Source organism: Alosa pseudoharengus, unplaced genomic scaffold (assembly GCF_046254945.1).
Source record: "Alosa pseudoharengus isolate Yale_2024_CS ecotype anadromous, Long Island Sound unplaced genomic scaffold, YU_APseudo_1.1 YU_APseudo_1.1_scf_4, whole genome shotgun sequence".
NCBI lineage: Eukaryota > Metazoa > Chordata > Actinopteri > Clupeiformes > Clupeidae > Alosa > Alosa pseudoharengus.
The window spans coordinates 39,521,191-39,539,578 of NW_027468774.1; the positions used below are offsets into that span (position 1 = coordinate 39,521,191).

At 45.3% G+C, this 18,388-nt stretch overlaps 1 protein-coding gene across 1 annotated transcript in view; it reads left to right on the top strand.

The window, feature by feature from the left end:
* gna13b (guanine nucleotide binding protein (G protein), alpha 13b) overlaps positions 1 to 18,388 on the top strand; it is a 42,418-nt gene that overhangs the window by 7,478 nt on the left and 16,552 nt on the right. The window contains exon 3 of the mRNA XM_076266258.1: positions 17,217 to 17,267. Coding sequence (XP_076122373.1) covers positions 17,217 to 17,267 — 51 coding nt within the window. The remainder of the gene's footprint in view (positions 1 to 17,216; positions 17,268 to 18,388) is intronic.

Sequence of the window (18,388 nt, forward strand, 5' to 3'; positions counted from 1 at the left end):
TAGAGGGACGGGCGAGCAAGTCTTCATACAGACGCACACATATGAAATGGAAGTAGTTGGGGTGTGTGTGTGTGTGTGTTTGGGTGGGGCACACAGATGTGGTTGGTTGTGCATTAGATGTAGAAGTATTAGTTTGCAAAGGGTTATGGTCAGGATGCTGCATCTGTTTGGGGTTTGTGGGGGGAGGGGGTGTGGTCTGGGATCGGGCAAGGTGTTATGTAGAGTAATGGACGTTTTGGGCGGATGCTTCCAGTGCTCTGATTGGTGGGTGATGGTGTGGTCGTGGTGTGATCTGTCCCTGTCCCTTCCCTCCGCTCCCTTCCTCTACTGTGTCCCCATCATAGCTGTCACAATCCTCTGGGCTCTGGGGCTATGACGTACTCCTCACGTGACGCACTCCTTGATATGTCGTGACCTACTCCTTGCTGATGTACGTATCAGTACAGATGCTGCTGTATCAAAACAGTATGAAAAAAACTAAAAGCATAAGGGACAGCAGAAACAGGTAATCTGAAGTTAATAAAATATGGAATTTGCTTTTCAGATCACTGTGGCTCTGAATATGAACTGTTTTTCTCAAGTTTAAGCACAGTCTTTAACAGCACTTGTAAAGTCTGTCTAGGACCACGGTCATTATTCAAAATCAGCATGTTTTGCAATATGTATGGTACTGTGGCCTCTGTATTGTCTTGGCTATGCAGAGGAGTCTGACACTGTAGGACGTCTCTGTGGAGTTTGGCTTTTTGATTTGAACAGTAGTTATGGTGAACTTATGGTGCGTTCCATTTGTACTCGTAAGTTGTTTTCTCAGTCGTTTTTCTCAGTGTTATTTCAAGCAGAAAGTTGCAAGTGGAACACCCCAGCTGAACTATTTGTCAGCTCGTTTGAACACTGAGAACCCCCGAGTTCCAATTTCCAAAGAGGCTGCGCCCATTAACAGTAAATGAGAGCCATAGAAATGCACTGTTTCTTAGCATTTCTGTCTAGATTATTTTGGTCAATATTTAGATCAGTTATTTAACATGATTACGCAATGATTTTGGAAAAAGCCATAAATTATGTAACTTTACTAAGATGAAACTGAAAAACAAATAAGAAAATAAACCCCCCCCCCCAAAAAAAAAATATATATATACAACAGTTACCACTGTATAGCAAAAGGGCTGTTCTGAATTTATAAGTCCAGATCAAGCAATAACATCGGTGCAAAACTAAATACATAATCTTTAAGAAGTTGGTCATTTCCTCTGCTTGGTCTGTTTAGATCATTTAAAAGTCCAGTGTTCTTTTGGCTGTACTGCTTCTTCTGACCCCTTCAGATAAACTGTCTGCCCTCTTGCTGCAGTCTGCTGCTGTTTATGCTTCTGCTACAGACTCTCTAGCATCTGCTCAGCTGTGTCTTCTGACACAGTCTTTTCAGTAAGGAAAGAAATATGCAAAAGAATTAGGAAAGAGAAAGAAATCTGGTTCACTGGACTCAGATGAAGCCTTGTTTTGTTGTTGCGTGTGTCTTTTATGGACCCCTGAGGTTTTGGGTGCCTTCTGTTGCCCCTCTGTCTGACCACCCTTTTCTCTCTCTCACACACAAACACAAAACAAGACCTGTGTGTGTGTATGCAGTTTATGTTTGTTTTGTTTTTTAAAACCTACCCCAGAGAAAAGAGCAGATCTGTGCACAGACGTAACCATTTCCTGTTTGTGTGTGTAGTGGCTTGGGCTGGATTTGAGGTTTTTTGTTTTGATTTTGTTTCAGTTCAGGGGGTTATTTGGTGTTTGTGCCAGTGATGCTAATGGTTAGGGAGCCTGTGTGGTGTGTCTGTTTTATCAGGGTCTTAACACACGCACACACACACACACACGCACACGCACACACACACATTCTGTCTTTCTCTCACTCTCCTGCAATTTCCCTTCGGGGAACAATAAATTGTCGATTTTTGTTATCTGACTATTTGAACATTTTTGAATTAATTATGCAGTGCTTTTCAAGTACCTCTGTCTCTGCGGTGGTGCTCTTCTTTGTGTCTCGTCTGTGTGTGTAAGTGTGTGTGTGTGTGTGTGTGTCTGTGTAAGTGTGTGTGTGTAAGTGTGTGTGTAAGTGTGTGTGTGTGTGAGTAAGTGTGTGTGTAAGTGTGTGTGTTTGCCGACTCGTTGTCTTCATGACTCATCAGCCCCTGCTGCTTGTGAGCGGAACGATGTCACGTGATGTTCTGACTTCTCCCACTCGCTTCTCCTTTCCCGCGCTCGTCCCGGTTCCGTATTCCTCTCCTGTTTCCTTTTCTCTCTTTCTCTCTCTGTCACTCACACACTCCACTCACACACACCGTTGTCACCTGCCTCGCCACTTTGAGATTTCAGTGCTTTTCAACTTGAAACACACCCACCGTGCCACTCTCTAAACCTAGAGATGTTATTGCTGTGTACCAGAAAAGGCACCTCCAGCTGGAAGGCTCTTGGTTTCCTGTGGCGGCGTAGCGTTCATCCACAGATGAGTGCAGGGAGGCCCCATGGTGCCCCGAGCTCTGTGGCCTGCAGTGCTGGCACTGTGGTGGACCGCAGGGAGAGCAGCAGGCTCCGCAGCGGCCAGTTGGGAAATGTGCACCCCAGCACTGCTCACATGTTCTTTATCTCTCTCTCTCTCTCTCTCAATTTCTCTCTCTCTCTCAATTTTTCTCTCTCTCTCTCTCAATTTCTCTGCCTGTCCCTGGGCCACCATCTGTGAACAAAAGAAGCCCCGTGGCCTGTGTGTGTGCGCCTGTGCTTTTGGCAGGAGGGATTGGGCAAGTTGAGGCTTATGCAGCCAGTAGAAAGTGTGCTGCTCAGGACAAGAATGAAGCCAGATTTTGGTTGCCCGCTCAGTTTCTTTTTCTGATGCATCTTCCCAGCTCTGTATTTTTGTTCCATGAGTTTCATCTCTTTCTCTCTGTGGTGTCACTCTATTCTGATCTCTTCTCATTTTCTCTCTCTCTCTCTCTCTCTCTCTCTCTCTGTCTCTCTCTTTATATCCTTCTCCTGCTTCTTCTCCCAATGTAGATCCTCCCCATCCAGTTCACACACACACACACACACACTCACTCACAATTATGCACATTATTTCCGCTCAGGTTTAATAAAATAATGAAGTGTAGGTCTGTGCTATGGTCTGTGATCCAAACAATCCACCAGCAGGCCACCAACCGTGTATTGGAGTAATTGCCATGTGCTGTGGCAGTAATTACACACTGTGTGTGTGTATGTGTGTGTGTGTGTGTGTGTGTGTGTGTATGCGCGCGTTTCATCCATGTGGACTTGTCTGTTTAGTGTGTGCATGCAGCATTTATGTGTTTCTGCAAGTTTGTGTGTGCATTAGAGCAAAAGAACCCAAATCAAACTTCTTGCTTTCTCAACATTTTCACATCCAGCTTAATGCAGGAGCTGGGCTTCAGCAGAATCCCCCACCCACCCCCACTCTCACCCCTTCTCCCTTTTCTCTGCGCTTCTGGAAACTGTAATCCTAATCCGCAGTATTAGCCCCACCGTTCCCATGCACCCTGGGCCTCTGCCACAGCTGGCATGTGAGTGCAGGGGCTCTTAAGGTAGACTGTTAACTGTTGTTGTTGTTGTGGTTCAGTAATTGACGCTATGCTTCGCTTTTGCCTTTGCCTCCAGGCAGGATACAGAACGCTGGCAGAGCCTGGTTCAGTTTGGTGGGAATTTGGATCCAGCATGCCACGGGTCATGTGTACAGTTTCACAGCCTGTGCAAAGCATGTTTGTCTAGTCTAAAAAGATGTGTGTGTGTGTGTCGTGGCAGTGATGAAATGGGGATGCTATGAAAATTAAGGTCTTGCCTTATGGTCTGGTCTGACCTTTCTCTAAAGTCATTCATTACTCGTAGGCCGAGGTGCCAGGAAACACCTTTCTCCATATGTCAGCTCAAATATTGGTCAGACCACATGTGCTCATTTATGAGGGGCGTGGTGACCAGCAGTAGCATCGTCCCCGGAGAAAGGTCCATCCCTGGTTTAGATCCCAATAGTTGTCCTTGTCACTTTAGATAAAAATGCCTGCTAAATCCTACTCATTTTACTTTGCTTTAGGACACTGTGCTAGTTTGGTGTGTGTGTGTGTATGGTGGCTGTTTTTCAGGCGCGGTGGTCTTTATAGCTGAGGCCTGCTGTTACTCACTGAGCTCACCCAGAGCAGGAAAAGAGCATTTGATGCAGTGCAGTATGTGGTCATTATGACCCAACAGTAAATCACGTCGACCTTACACAGGGTCGTGTTTAGATTCTGAAACAAAAAGCCCTGTGTGTGTGTGTGTGTTCACTGAGCAAGACTCTGTACTTGTATGCAAGGAATGGGCATTGTTTCTCTCTCTCTCCCTCCCTCCCTCTTTTGCTGGCTCTCACTTTCTTTCTCTCTCTCTCCCTCCCACCCTCCCTGTGTTGTAATGGGATTTGTGTTTGTGTATACTCTTATCGGACTGCAGTGGGAACTGTATGATGTGGTCATGTGAAAGGGAGTGTGGCGTGCCTGTATTTGTGTAGGTTTGGAGGTTTGGATCACATGTGCTCAGGTTTGTGCGTGCGTGAGTGTGCTTTACTTTGAGCGTACTTTACATTAATTGTTTACCATGTTGAGTCACTTTGGTTAAAAAGCGTCTGTACAGCAAATGTAATGTAATGTAATGAATGTGAATGCACTGCGTGTGTAACTGTAGGAGGTACAAGACTAATCACTATAGAGACCAGAGTAATGGTTTTCGAAGAAACAGTCATAATCTGACCACCCCCGCCACCTGTGACCATCATCATCATCATCATCATCGTTGTTGTTGTTGTTGTCACCTCCAATTCTCTCTTCATTTCACGCTCTCCACCCCTTCAGCACCTTTCTGCGGTACATGTGTGAAAACATACGCTTGCTCTCGCTTGCATGAGTGGTCTCACGACAGGCAGGTCACCACAACTCTCCCTTTCCTTTCTCTCTCTCTTCTTTTCTCATTTATTTATTTTTTTCTCCTCCTTTTGTTAACTTCTCTCAATTGTTCTTTTCTCCTCAAATTTGTTCTCTGATTGAGCTTTCTTCCCTCTTTCTCCGCATATTACTATTTTGTGGTTCTTCTCGTTTTTACATCTCTCTCTCTCTCTCTCTCTCTCTCTCTCTCTCTCTCTCTCTCTCTCTCTCTCCCACACAACTTGTCTTCCCTCTTCCTCTCTTCACAGAAGAACCCCCCCCCCATTTTCCACTTCCTCTGACATTGCGCAGTCACACACACACACACACACACCAATCTCACACCCTCTCTACTCCTCCATCCCCCAATACTAGCATAAAGGCTAGTTTAACTACACTGCTTAAAGTACTCTTGCATTGTGATGGATGTGGTTTGTGCTGTTTAAGATGACAAAATACATAATGTAACAGCTTCAAATATGTCTGTTAACTTCAGGAATTTTCCTTGTTTAAGTCATGTAACTGTTTGGTATGCCATCCATTCATCTTGGGGCTGTGCAATTATTCAAAGTTATTGAAAAATTGTCAATTATGAATTCCAATTATTACGAAAACAATATGATTGTAATATAATAATTATTTGTCTGCAGTGTGTTGTGCAACTATCCTCTTGTTTTGTCTTAGGTTATTAATCCAGCACACCGTTTGCTTTACAGTGGTAACTAGTATAATCTTGTACAATCTTTTTGGCATTTTTGTTTTCCAGTTGAATTATATTTAAAATGCAAGTTAATTCACAGTTTTTAGAAAATTGATAATTAATATTATCAAACCACAAACGGTTTGTCTTTTAACTGACAATTGATTACACTCGCGTTGCGCTTTGATAGTTGAACAAATTTCAATGCTCCGCTTGTTCAACGCTAGCGTTCCGCCAGTGTTGCTACCGTTATGCTGCCGAACCATAGAGAACAATAGGAAACCTGCCGCTTGCCGCTGGTCAGTGTGATCCCCGCATTACTCCTCAAATACTTCAGATAGTTGACCGTATAGTGGCAGCTGGAGTGTTGATGAGCATGAATAGGTTAGTTATTGATCAGTGTCATGAATAGGTATGCCTTGCCAGGGATATGCCCTCAATTTGGGTCAATGCTTATGGTCAAGGCCACAGTTGCATTGCAGCAGGGAGTTCCCCTCTGATTAAGCTGTAAATTCCCTACCAGCCTTCCTGCATCAGGCAAGGCCCCTCTGACTAACAGCCAGCAAGCGTGGGCATTCCTGAGCAAAGCAGGACCACACCTGCTCATATCTGCAGCGAGACATATTTCGTACAAAATGACATGCAAAGTCTATGGAAAGCATTACCCTGATGTAAGCAGCCCTTAGCAAGCAGTCCCAAACAACTTCTCTGCAGGATAAATAGCCTTAGGATTTTTATTCAGTCATTACAATGTTATTGGGATAAGAGTTGCTTTTTTCAGGCTACTTTTTCGATTGTAACCCCTTGTCAATCAATAGTGAAAGTAAATAGCTGTGTAGAACTGTTTTGCCTATGAGACCACGGTGATGATAGTGGAATCCCTGTGTTCTATACATGGTCTCGCATGCAAGCAGATTCCTTTAAATGCTCCGCTGACTGGCAAAATACTGATGCGCTGTTTCAAGTTGCACTGCTTGCTGTTAAAGGGAATGACAGATGTCACTCTCATTGGATGAAAGGATGTTACGCCCAAAACACACCCACAACTGATTAAGAAACAGAAGAACAACCTTTTTGAACAATGCGCCCGACCTTTGATAACAAAACCACCCTGAATCTGAACTGGACTCACCCCTAAATGTACAGCTTTTCGCCACTGACCATGCGTTTTAGATCGTAAAAATAGGGCCCTTATACTCTATCCATTGAAGTTGTAGGTAAGGCTGAACATTACTGAGCCAGTTCTAAACCCAGTTAGGAGTAAATGAAAGAGAAAGAAATGGGGGGGGGGGGGTCCTGAGAGGGAGAAAGAAATGGGCTTTAGCACAACAGCAGACACACCACCACTGTATAACTCTACTCAGGAAGTGAAGATCAGGGTGGGGTGAGGGGTTGTGTCATTGTCTCTACCACTTCCCTGACACACACGTACTGTACAAGCATGCACACACACACACCACACTTCTATGTTCCATACTGCCGTCATACGACTGACGTGCAAAAGTATCCGACGACACTGCCACAATCTAAAATAGGTCAGAGCCTCAGGCTCTTGAGTGGTTGTCCTCGCCATGCAGCTGTTTGTACCTCAGTCATGCTCTGTGTTTGTTTGTCTGTTGCTCTGCTCTGTCTGTTTCATTCTGCTCCATTTTGTCTGATACGTGTTCCATCTGTAGCTTTCTCGATTGTGTTTGTTTATGTGTCACCTTTTATCTTCTTGTTTATGTTCTACTTATTGTGACTAGGTGTAGTCTTGTGACCTTTTTGGTTTGTCTCTCCACCAGTGTGTGTGCATGTACTGAATACTCGTGTTTGTGTTTTGTTGTTTCCAGTGGTTTCTACCGACGTAGCCGAGCGAGGCCTCAGAGTTCAGACCCCGTCATACGTGCCCACAGAGTTCAGACACCTCATACATCACCTGATTGGTGGTGAATGGGAACAGGAAGTTATTACTTCTTGTTTTAGATTTAGAGTTGGTATCGGTTGCTATGGTTTCCTCTCTCTTTTGTTTCTACCTGTCAGGGGCATCCTTAATTTCCCCTCAAGTTGGTTTCTGTCCATTTCTTCAAGTGTCAGGTTTCACTGAGCTTAGTAGAGGAAGTAGTCTCCTAGTAGCTTTCCAAGGAAGGAAAATATGTATGATCGAAAATAAGGAAAAATCCAAAAATATGACCTGTTTTGTTCCTGTCTGACTCTTCCTGAGCTTTTGTTGTTGTCCTTTTTCTAAGTTTCCTTTTTTTTGTTTAAATCGGGATACTTGCACTGGTGTGTGTGATGTGTGTTTATTGTTCAGTGGGTTTTATATTTCTTTTATTCTGTGCTTTCGGACACACCCAGCATTGAAAGTGAACGGAGGTCGTGCAGAGAGCACACCGTCCGAGAGACGGACTTTCCTGTGGTCACATCATCTCATAAATCACAGTCTGTTATCCTGGACTGTACCGTGTTCTGTTCGTGCTTATGACGCGTGCAGTAGCACAGGTGCATGCTGGGATGGCTGTGGTATTGACAGTGACACCACCGCGTCCTCTGGTCTCTGAGGGGGAAATGCTGTGGAAGGAAATGGGTGTGTGGTGCTGACTTCGGGGGTCATCTGTCTGGGGCGCACACAACATCCAGTCTCTCTTTCAAACACAGACAAGCACGCGTGCGCACACACACACACACACACACACACACACACGCAAGCATGCACAGTAATGCACACCCATGCTCTGCTCATTACCACACACACACACACTCAGTAATGCACACCTAAGTTCATTACCTCTCAAACACACACACAGTAGGGAATGTGCTTTCGATATTGAAATATCAATATCACGTATCTCCGCTGCAGCCAAATATCAATATTGGTCTGGCACGTGCTAGACTTATGTCAGTGGGCACGGTGCCATGTCGCTGGCCTAGCCTGGTCATGCCCTCTGTTCTCAGAGCGGCTCCTTCGGGTTGGGTGTGTGAGGTCTGCTGCTGCCCACTGAATTCAGTCACCCAGCCAGCCCGCCCCGGAGCTCTTCTGGATTTCTCAGAGAGTCATGGAACATTAGGACGGAGCCTTGTTTGCTCTTCCGCTCGCTTTAGCCGTTTCCTGCGCAGCCTGTTCCCATTACTCAAGGCTTTTCCTCCCTTCCCCTCTCTCTCTCCCTCTCCCTCTCCCTCTCCCCCTCTCTCTCTCTCTCTTTCTCTCTCAATTCAATTCAATTCAAGGTTGCTTTATTAGCATGACTGTAAGTACAGTGTTGCCAAAGCACAATTAAAACGGCATAACAATTAGAACATTGACAGCATTAAGGGAAACAGTAACATGTAACATGAAAAATTGTGTGTATACCCTCACTTTTTCTCTCTTTTTCCACACACACACACACACACACACACACACACACACACACACACACACACACACACACACACACACACACACGGGCAGCATACACATGATAGTACATTGGATTAAGTACAGACATCTCTCTCTCTCCCTCTCTCTCCCTCTCTCTCTGTCCCTCTGTTCCCAATCTGTCTTGTTTAGTTTTGTGCTTCGTTTCCTTCTTTCTTGTAATATCTGTATTTTGTTCTGCTGGACTGTGTCTCTGAGGTCTTTAGGTGTGTGTGAGACTGTGTCTCTGAGGTCTTTAGGTGTGTGTGAGACTGTGTGTCTGAGCTCTTTAGGTGTGTGTGAGACTGTGTCTCTGAGGTCTTTAGGTGTGTGTGAGACTGTGTGTCTGAGCTCTTTAGGTGTGTGTGAGACTGTGTGTCTGAGGTCTTTAGGTGTGTGTGAGACTGTGTGTCTGAGCTCTTTAGGTGTGTGTGAGACTGTGTGTCTGAGGTCTTTAGGTGTGTGTGAGACTGTGTCTCTGAGGTCTTTAGGTGTGTGTGAGACTGTGTCTCTGAGGTCTTTAGGTGTGTGTGAGACTGTGTGTCTGAGGTCTTTAGGTGTGTGTGAGACTGTGTCTCTGAGCTCTTTAGGTGTGTGTGAGACTGTGTCTCTGAGGTCTTTAGGTGTGTGTGAGACTGTGTCTCTGAGGTCTTTAGGTGTGTGTGAGACTGTGTGTCTGAGGTCTTTAGGTGTGTGTGAGACTGTGTCTCTGAGCTCTTTAGGTGTGTGTGAGACTGTGTCTCTGAGGTCTTTAGGTGTGTGTGAGACTGTGTCTCTGAGGTCTTTAGGTGTGTGTGAGACTGTGTCTCTGAGGTCTTTAGGTGTGTGTGAGACTGTGTCTCTGAGGTCTTTAGGTGTGTGTGAGACTGTGTCTCTGAGGTCTTTAGGTGTGTGTGAGACTGTGTGTCTGAGGTCTTTAGGTGTGTGTGAGACTGTGTCTCTGAGCTCTTTAGGTGTGTGTGAGACTGTGTCTCTGAGGTCTTTAGGTGTGTGTGAGACTGTGTCTCTGAGGTCTTTAGGTGTGTGTGAGACTGTGTCTCTGAGGTCTTTAGGTGTGTGTGAGACTGTGTCTCTGAGGTCTTTAGGTGTGTGTGAGACTGTGTCTCTGAGGTCTTTAGGTGTGTGTGAGACTGTGTGTCTGAGGTCTTTAGGTGTGTGTGAGACTGTGTCTCTGAGGTCTTTAGGTGTGTGTGAGACTGTGTGTCTGAGGTCTTTAGGTGTGTGTGAGACTGTGTCTCTGAGCTCTTTAGGTGTGTGTGAGACTGTGTGTCTGAGGTCTTTAGGTGTGTGTGAGACTGTGTCTCTGAGGTCTTTAGGTGTGTGTGAGACTGTGTGTCTGAGGTCTTTAGGTGTGTGTGAGACTGTGTCTCTGAGGTCTTTAGGTGTGTGTGAGACTGTGTGTCTGAGGTCTTTAGGTGTGTGTGAGACTGTGTGTCTGAGGTCTTTAGGTGTGTGTGAGACTGTGTGTCTGAGGTCTTTAGGTGTGTGTGAGACTGTGTCTCTGAGGTCTTTAGGTGTGTGTGAGACTGTGTGTCTGAGCTCTTTAGGTGTGTGTGAGACTGTGTCTCTGAGGTCTTTAGGTGTGTGTGAGACTGTGTCTCTGAGGTCTTTAGGTGTGTGTGAGACTGTGTCTCTGAGGTCTTTAGGTGTGTGTGAGACTGTGTCTCTGAGGTCTTTAGGTGTGTGTGAGACTGTGTCTCTGAGGTCTTTAGGTGTGTGTGAGACTGTGTGTCTGAGGTCTTTAGGTGTGTGTGAGACTGTGTCTCTGAGCTCTTTAGGTGTGTGTGAGACTGTGTCTCTGAGGTCTTTAGGTGTGTGTGAGACTGTGTCTCTGAGGTCTTTAGGTGTGTGTGAGACTGTGTCTCTGAGGTCTTTAGGTGTGTGTGAGACTGTGTGTCTGAGGTCTTTAGGTGTGTGTGAGACTGTGTCTCTGAGCTCTTTAGGTGTGTGTGAGACTGTGTCTCTGAGGTCTTTAGGTGTGTGTGAGACTGTGTCTCTGAGGTCTTTAGGTGTGTGTGAGACTGTGTCTCTGAGGTCTTTAGGTGTGTGTGAGACTGTGTCTCTGAGGTCTTTAGGTGTGTGTGAGACTGTGTCTCTGAGGTCTTTAGGTGTGTGTGAGACTGTGTGTCTGAGGTCTTTAGGTGTGTGTGAGACTGTGTCTCTGAGCTCTTTAGGTGTGTGTGAGACTGTGTCTCTGAGGTCTTTAGGTGTGTGTGAGACTGTGTCTCTGAGGTCTTTAGGTGTGTGTGAGACTGTGTCTCTGAGGTCTTTAGGTGTGTGTGAGACTGTGTCTCTGAGGTCTTTAGGTGTGTGTGAGACTGTGTCTCTGAGGTCTTTAGGTGTGTGTGAGACTGTGTGTCTGAGGTCTTTAGGTGTGTGTGAGACTGTGTCTCTGAGGTCTTTAGGTGTGTGTGAGACTGTGTGTCTGAGGTCTTTAGGTGTGTGTGAGACTGTGTCTCTGAGCTCTTTAGGTGTGTGTGAGACTGTGTGTCTGAGGTCTTTAGGTGTGTGTGAGACTGTGTCTCTGAGGTCTTTAGGTGTGTGTGAGACTGTGTGTCTGAGGTCTTTAGGTGTGTGTGAGACTGTGTCTCTGAGGTCTTTAGGTGTGTGTGAGACTGTGTGTCTGAGGTCTTTAGGTGTGTGTGAGACTGTGTGTCTGAGGTCTTTAGGTGTGTGTGAGACTGTGTGTCTGAGGTCTTTAGGTGTGTGTGAGACTGTGTCTCTGAGGTCTTTAGGTGTGTGTGAGACTGTGTGTCTGAGCTCTTTAGGTGTGTGTGAGACTGTGTCTCTGAGGTCTTTAGGTGTGTGTGAGACTGTGTCTCTGAGGTCTTTAGGTGTGTGTGAGACTGTGTCTCTGAGGTCTTTAGGTGTGTGTGAGACTGTGTCTCTGAGGTCTTTAGGTGTGTGTGAGACTGTGTCTCTGAGGTCTTTAGGTGTGTGTGAGACTGTGTGTCTGAGGTCTTTAGGTGTGTGTGAGACTGTGTCTCTGAGCTCTTTAGGTGTGTGTGAGACTGTGTCTCTGAGGTCTTTAGGTGTGTGTGAGACTGTGTCTCTGAGGTCTTTAGGTGTGTGTGAGACTGTGTCTCTGAGGTCTTTAGGTGTGTGTGAGACTGTGTCTCTGAGGTCTTTAGGTGTGTGTGAGACTGTGTCTCTGAGGTCTTTAGGTGTGTGTGAGACTGTGTGTCTGAGGTCTTTAGGTGTGTGTGAGACTGTGTCTCTGAGGTCTTTAGGTGTGTGTGAGACTGTGTGTCTGAGGTCTTTAGGTGTGTGTGAGACTGTGTCTCTGAGCTCTTTAGGTGTGTGTGAGACTGTGTGTCTGAGGTCTTTAGGTGTGTGTGAGACTGTGTCTCTGAGGTCTTTAGGTGTGTGTGAGACTGTGTGTCTGAGGTCTTTAGGTGTGTGTGAGACTGTGTCTCTGAGGTCTTTAGGTGTGTGTGAGACTGTGTGTCTGAGGTCTTTAGGTGTGTGTGAGACTGTGTGTCTGAGGTCTTTAGGTGTGTGTGAGACTGTGTGTCTGAGGTCTTTAGGTGTGTGTGAGACTGTGTCTCTGAGGTCTTTAGGTGTGTGTGAGACTGTGTGTCTGAGCTCTTTAGGTGTGTGTGAGACTGTGTCTCTGAGGTCTTTAGGTGTGTGTGAGACTGTGTGTCTGAGGTCTTTAGGTGTGTGTGAGACTGTGTCTCTGAGGTCTTTAGGTGTGTGTGAGACTGTGTGTCTGAGGTCTTTAGGTGTGTGTGAGACTGTGTCTCTGAGGTCTTTAGGTGTGTGTGAGACTGTGTCTCTGAGGTCTTTAGGTGTGTGTGAGACTGTGTCTCTGAGGTCTTTAGGTGTGTGTGAGACTGTGTGTCTGAGCTCTTTAGGTGTGTGTGAGACTGTGTCTCTGAGGTCTTTAGGTGTGTGTGAGACTGTGTGTCTGAGGTCTTTAGGTGTGTGTGAGACTGTGTCTCTGAGGTCTTTAGGTGTGTGTGAGACTGTGTCTCTGAGGTCTTTAGGTGTGTGTGAGACTGTGTCTCTGAGGTCTTTAGGTGTGTGTGAGACTGTGTGTCTGAGGTCTTTAGGTGTGTGTGAGACTGTGTCTCTGAGGTCTTTAGGTGTGTGTGAGACTGTGTCTCTGAGCTCTTTAGGTGTGTGTGAGACTGTGTGTCTGAGGTCTTTAGGTGTGTGTGAGACTGTGTGTCTGAGGTCTTTAGGTGTGTGTGAGACTGTGTCTCTGAGGTCTTTAGGTGTGTGTGAGACTGTGTCTCTGAGGTCTTTAGGTGTGTGTGAGACTGTGTGTCTGTGAACAGGGTGTTTTCTCTAGCTGTTCATTAGACTGGACAGCTGGTGTAGGCGTGGAGCGTGTCCCGGCTTCCCGGGGACGGGAAAAATAAAACAAGTCCACTCACTCACTCTGGCTCAGCTCGACTTCCAGCCGATGAGCCGGCGCACTCGAGGCGGTCTCGCCCTCCTCTGACACCCAGCCGGGCCTCCTCCAGGATCAAAGGTCACAGTAGAGCATGACACCGGTTACATGAACGTACCGTTCCTTTCTGTGCCCAGGGGAACGCAGCATCAGGCGGCAGGCATCAGAATCAGAGCTCTTGTTGATCAAATATTTTCCTCACATCCTGCTACACTAGTTGTCCATTCAGTGTATTGGAGTGCGGTCTCCAGTTTCTGTTTTGTAGACGAGGGAGAGCCGCCACGGTCACCTCGGCAAGCAATCTGCCTGTTTAGTGTCTAGCCAACCCACCGCTCAGGGCTGAGCCTTCAGCGCTACGAGTTGTTTGGTATGGACACTCGTGGTCTGTGGTCATTCATGACTGTAACCCTCCTTACACTTGTAATCCACCTGCCCTAACGGCTATATCATCATCATATCATCAAGGCTACATATGACTATTATGTGAACATTTGGGATTTGCTTCGTGGGAAGAGTTGTGGTGTGAATTGTCGTGTTAACTTTTAATCTGCTCCAGGTCCTCAGACGGTGAGGTTCTGTCTGCCATTGACTATACTGCTGCTGATATGGTTATCAGGGTTCCCACGGGTCATGGAATTTCTGAAATATCATGGAATTTTGGAAAGTCTATTCCAGACATGGAAAGTCAGGGAATTTTATCATTTTTGGGGCAAAGTCATGGAATTGTGTTGTAGCAGTTTAAAATTACCTTGCCAAAATGCACTTAGAACTGGTGTATATCTGGTTATTAGCTTTACTGCTTGCTTCAGTAGCCCAACTTTGTTTATTCAATGCCCATTTATTCATCTCCCACTCTATAAGATTTTTTGAATGCTATGTGGCTGCTCTAGAATCTTTGGTCGGTATATTGTACCTTTCATTATATAGTAAGTCATGGAAATTCAGGGTTTTTTTCCGGGAAAGTCAGGGAATTTTTCATTTGACTTTGAGTGGGAACCCTGGGTTATGTATAACAGGCTGTGTTGACTGTTATAGGACATTTACATTACATTTATTAATTTAGCAGACACTTTTATCCAAAGCGACTTACATTATGTCAATTACCGGTATATTACAAAGACAATTGTTCCCAGAGCAACTAGGAGTTAAGTGTCTTGCTCATGGGCACAACGGTGGAAGCCTTGAATTGAACTAGGAGCATATTGGATTCCCTCCGTTGGTTGTGTTAGTGTATGTGGTGTAGTTTTAGTTGATTGTAGCTGATTTAGGGTATGCTCAGAACATGGTCCTGGAGCGCAGCAGGGGCTGTTCTCCCTGCCTTTGAGCCGTCAGCGACAGGCAGCGGGGATGAGATGGGAACTAATGACGGACACCCAAACGACTGAATAGACCACCTCCCACCAGGCTGCAGCATAAGGCTGGGAATATACGTGCTTTTTAACCAAGCTTTCACATACGTTCACATACACAACTGGCTGCGTTGTGAAAGAAAACTTGCTTCAATACTGCACTGTCACTACGCATGTTGCTGGAGGTCCCCACTTGGGTACAGACCACAGAATTCAGACCCAGAGTTATAAATAAAGCTGGTCTTGCATACTCATGTACAGTCACATACTGCACTTATTCATGTGAATATTGCATCTCGAGTATGCGTTGCATCATTAAAGATGACACGTTCAGTGATAACAGTCTTGGGCACACGTTCAGTGATAACAGTCTTGTGTTCATTCTTTTGCAAAATGAATAAAGTCAAATAATGTGCATTTGCATTTTTCTCAATTTTAAGTGATACCATTGTTTTATTCTAAGATCAACATAACACCAAAATAAATTAATAATTTATGGATCTGTAATAACACTGAAAGGTCAATACACTCTTAACAAACTCTCAATTTCATTTTTGAAAGCGCAGAGGTGTGGGGCGTTGAGTGAAATATTTTGATGGTGATGTCGGAGAAGCCATGATTGAAGGATGTAGGTGGGTGTTTCTGCTATGTGGTGGCCAAGCAGGCCAGACAGATGTGCAGGTGGCAGGCGGGGCACACAAGGGGACAGATGATGACAGAAGGAGATTCATGACTGTCATCAGATGTCAGGAAGGAAGACAAAGAGACCGGCGACACACACACGCACACACACTCACTCACAGGACCAGTGGGGTGTACTCACTGATCTATAAAGAACAGTGTTCTTTATAGATCAGTGGGTGTACTACGAACCTCGATTAGTGGGTTAGCGAGGTATGTTGCGCTCAAAGCCAGGCTATGCTGTGACACGAAAGTGGATCTGTTTTAGTGTCGCTATATCACCATGGTATCTTATGCTGTCAACCAAACCTGGTCGGGAGGAGGTTATGTGCTAAGTTATAGCTCAAATCGTGTAATCTACCGGACACTGACCAATCAATTGTCTTAAAAACTAAGTTATCTCACGTGTAGGATTCTGTCATATATCTGCAGGTGGAGCTCCGCCTCTACTAACATTTTGGATCTCGAATGCGCTTTAATAGTGCTGTGCGTGCAAATATCCCACTATGGACGTGCATACCATACAACAACTGATGACAATTGATTTATTTGATGTTATAGGTTAGACACAAATAATCACCGCAGTGTAGATTAAGCTATCGCTCATGAATGCGGAAGTAATTGCTTTTAAATAGAGGCGGTCTTGTGCGTCTCCACGTTACACGATTGGCCAAAGTCATCCCAACACCGAGAACGCGCACAGATCTGAGCTGAAAGCCTAGTTTGACAAATATATCACATAACTGCAATCGTAGTATCACTTAACGTATACCCCTGAGTCAAGGCTTTGTCAAGCCTCGATATGTCTACATAGCCTAGATATGTCTAACGTGCTTCGTAGTATACCCCACTGTAGAAATAGGCAAGCCGCTTTATGTGCACATGAACACATAAACCCACACACAAATGCTATGTCTGGACCAATGTAGTAACCACGGCTGACAGTACAAGGTGTTATTGGGTTGTATCTACATTTGATCTCATGTCAGCTCAGTATTAGTGACTTTAAGAGCTTAGCTGAAACAAATTCAAATGTAGAGGAATACTATAGGAGGTATAAAACAGGTCTACTTATTAAAGTGTGTGGGTGTTTTAAGTAGTTAGCTTGTTTGTGTGTGTGTGTGCGTCTGCGTGCATGTGCGCATGTTCATGTTTTGCTCTGGGGCGAGTTAGTTGGAATGGCTTGGGAACTTGGCTGTAATTGTGGTGTTTGCTAATAGAGGCCAATGTTCTCTTGATGGGCAGCGATAAACAATTCATGCGTGAATACTGTTTATGTTGCTCATCTGGATTCAGCACATGCACTCTCTCTCTCTCTCTTTCTCTTTCTCTTTCTCTCTCCCCCGCATCCATTTGTCTGTGTCTGGGTCCCTGTCTCACCGTTTTCCTCTCCAATTTTTTTCAAAATGTCAAATGTTTTTTTTTTCTCTTTCTCTTATTTTCTCTTTTCTTTAGGTTTTCGGTCACCATGTTATTGCAGTTGTCTTGTCCTCTCTATATATCTCTCTCTCTCTCTCTCTCTCTCTCCCTCTCTCCCTCTCTCTCTCTCTCTCTCCCTCCCTCCCTCTCTTGATTCTTCCACGTCCTCTCTCAGTTTCACTGTAAGAAAAACAAACATGCAGACAGGCATTCAGACACACAGGCCTTTTGGTTGACCTCGCTTGTTGGTATAATATTTTATGGGGATGGAGGATTATTTTCAGTGGATATATTTGCCTTGGAACTGCATCTCTAACATCGTTCCTCTCATTCTCCTTTTTTTTTTTGCTCTCAGGGTGAATCAGTGAAGTATTTCCTGGACAACTTGGAAAAACTGGGAATGCCGGTAAGTGTCATCATCTCAAGACTATTTCAGGCGTGTCTTGAAGGAACACAAACACACATTAAAATATGTCTATTTCCATGTACACCTGCATAGTGCATACATAGACTCATCAGTGATGAGGGTTATATAGATTGGTACTGGCACTGTATATGCACACAGTGTAAAACTTCAAACACATACGCTCACAACACACATGCACACATTCACACCAGGAGTGATACACATGCATACACACACGCACGCACACACACACACACACACACACACACACACACGGAGTAGTGTGGGCTGATGCAGCTGTCCTAGCAGTGTCCTGTTGTTGATGCAGACAAACTGCTCTATTCCTGTTTGTGTGTGTGAGTGAGACTCATCCCCACAGGGAACCTTAGGGGCATCCATCGTCCCAGTTTCCCTCTACTCACATTTTTTGTTGTTGTTTTTTAAAGCTGGGGGGATTTTTGATGTTGTAGTCTTGCATTGAGGACCTAATTGCATGAAGCCACATCATTAATGAGTTGTCGGGGCTCAATTTTTTGTTTGCATATCACATGACCAGAACACAAGGTCAAAGGTCATCACACAAACGTGTTAACGTTAACTCTTTAGTTTCAATAAGAGATGCATCACAAAGCTGACCTCAAGATGTCATCTATATGCATGACAGCGGTGTCTAGATACACAGACTAGATGAGATATGGTTAGATAAGCAGTGGTTAGATGCCCCTGTCCCCTCCAGGTCATGTAATGGCACGTTCAGGGATCATCCAGGAGTCATTCTAGGCAAGGCATCTTCAGTGCCTCTTCCACAGATCCAAGTGCTTCTCTGCATAGATTAAGTAAACAATGATGACCTGTGAATGGCAGAGATATGCCAGCCACTTCTGCTGAGCTGTAGCCCAAGTTGTGCCTTTTCTTAGAGGGTGTGGGGATCATTACTGAGGAGCATCATTTGCAGTGGCAATATTGCATCAGACAAGATGCAACCAGAGGCTGAACCATCAAGAGTGATGTATCACAGGGGTCACTCATTTCATTCTCTCCACATTCCATGAAAGCACAAGAAGATATATGGTTGAAGAGAAAGTGTAAATTCGAGGAAATTTTGTTATACATAAAAATTT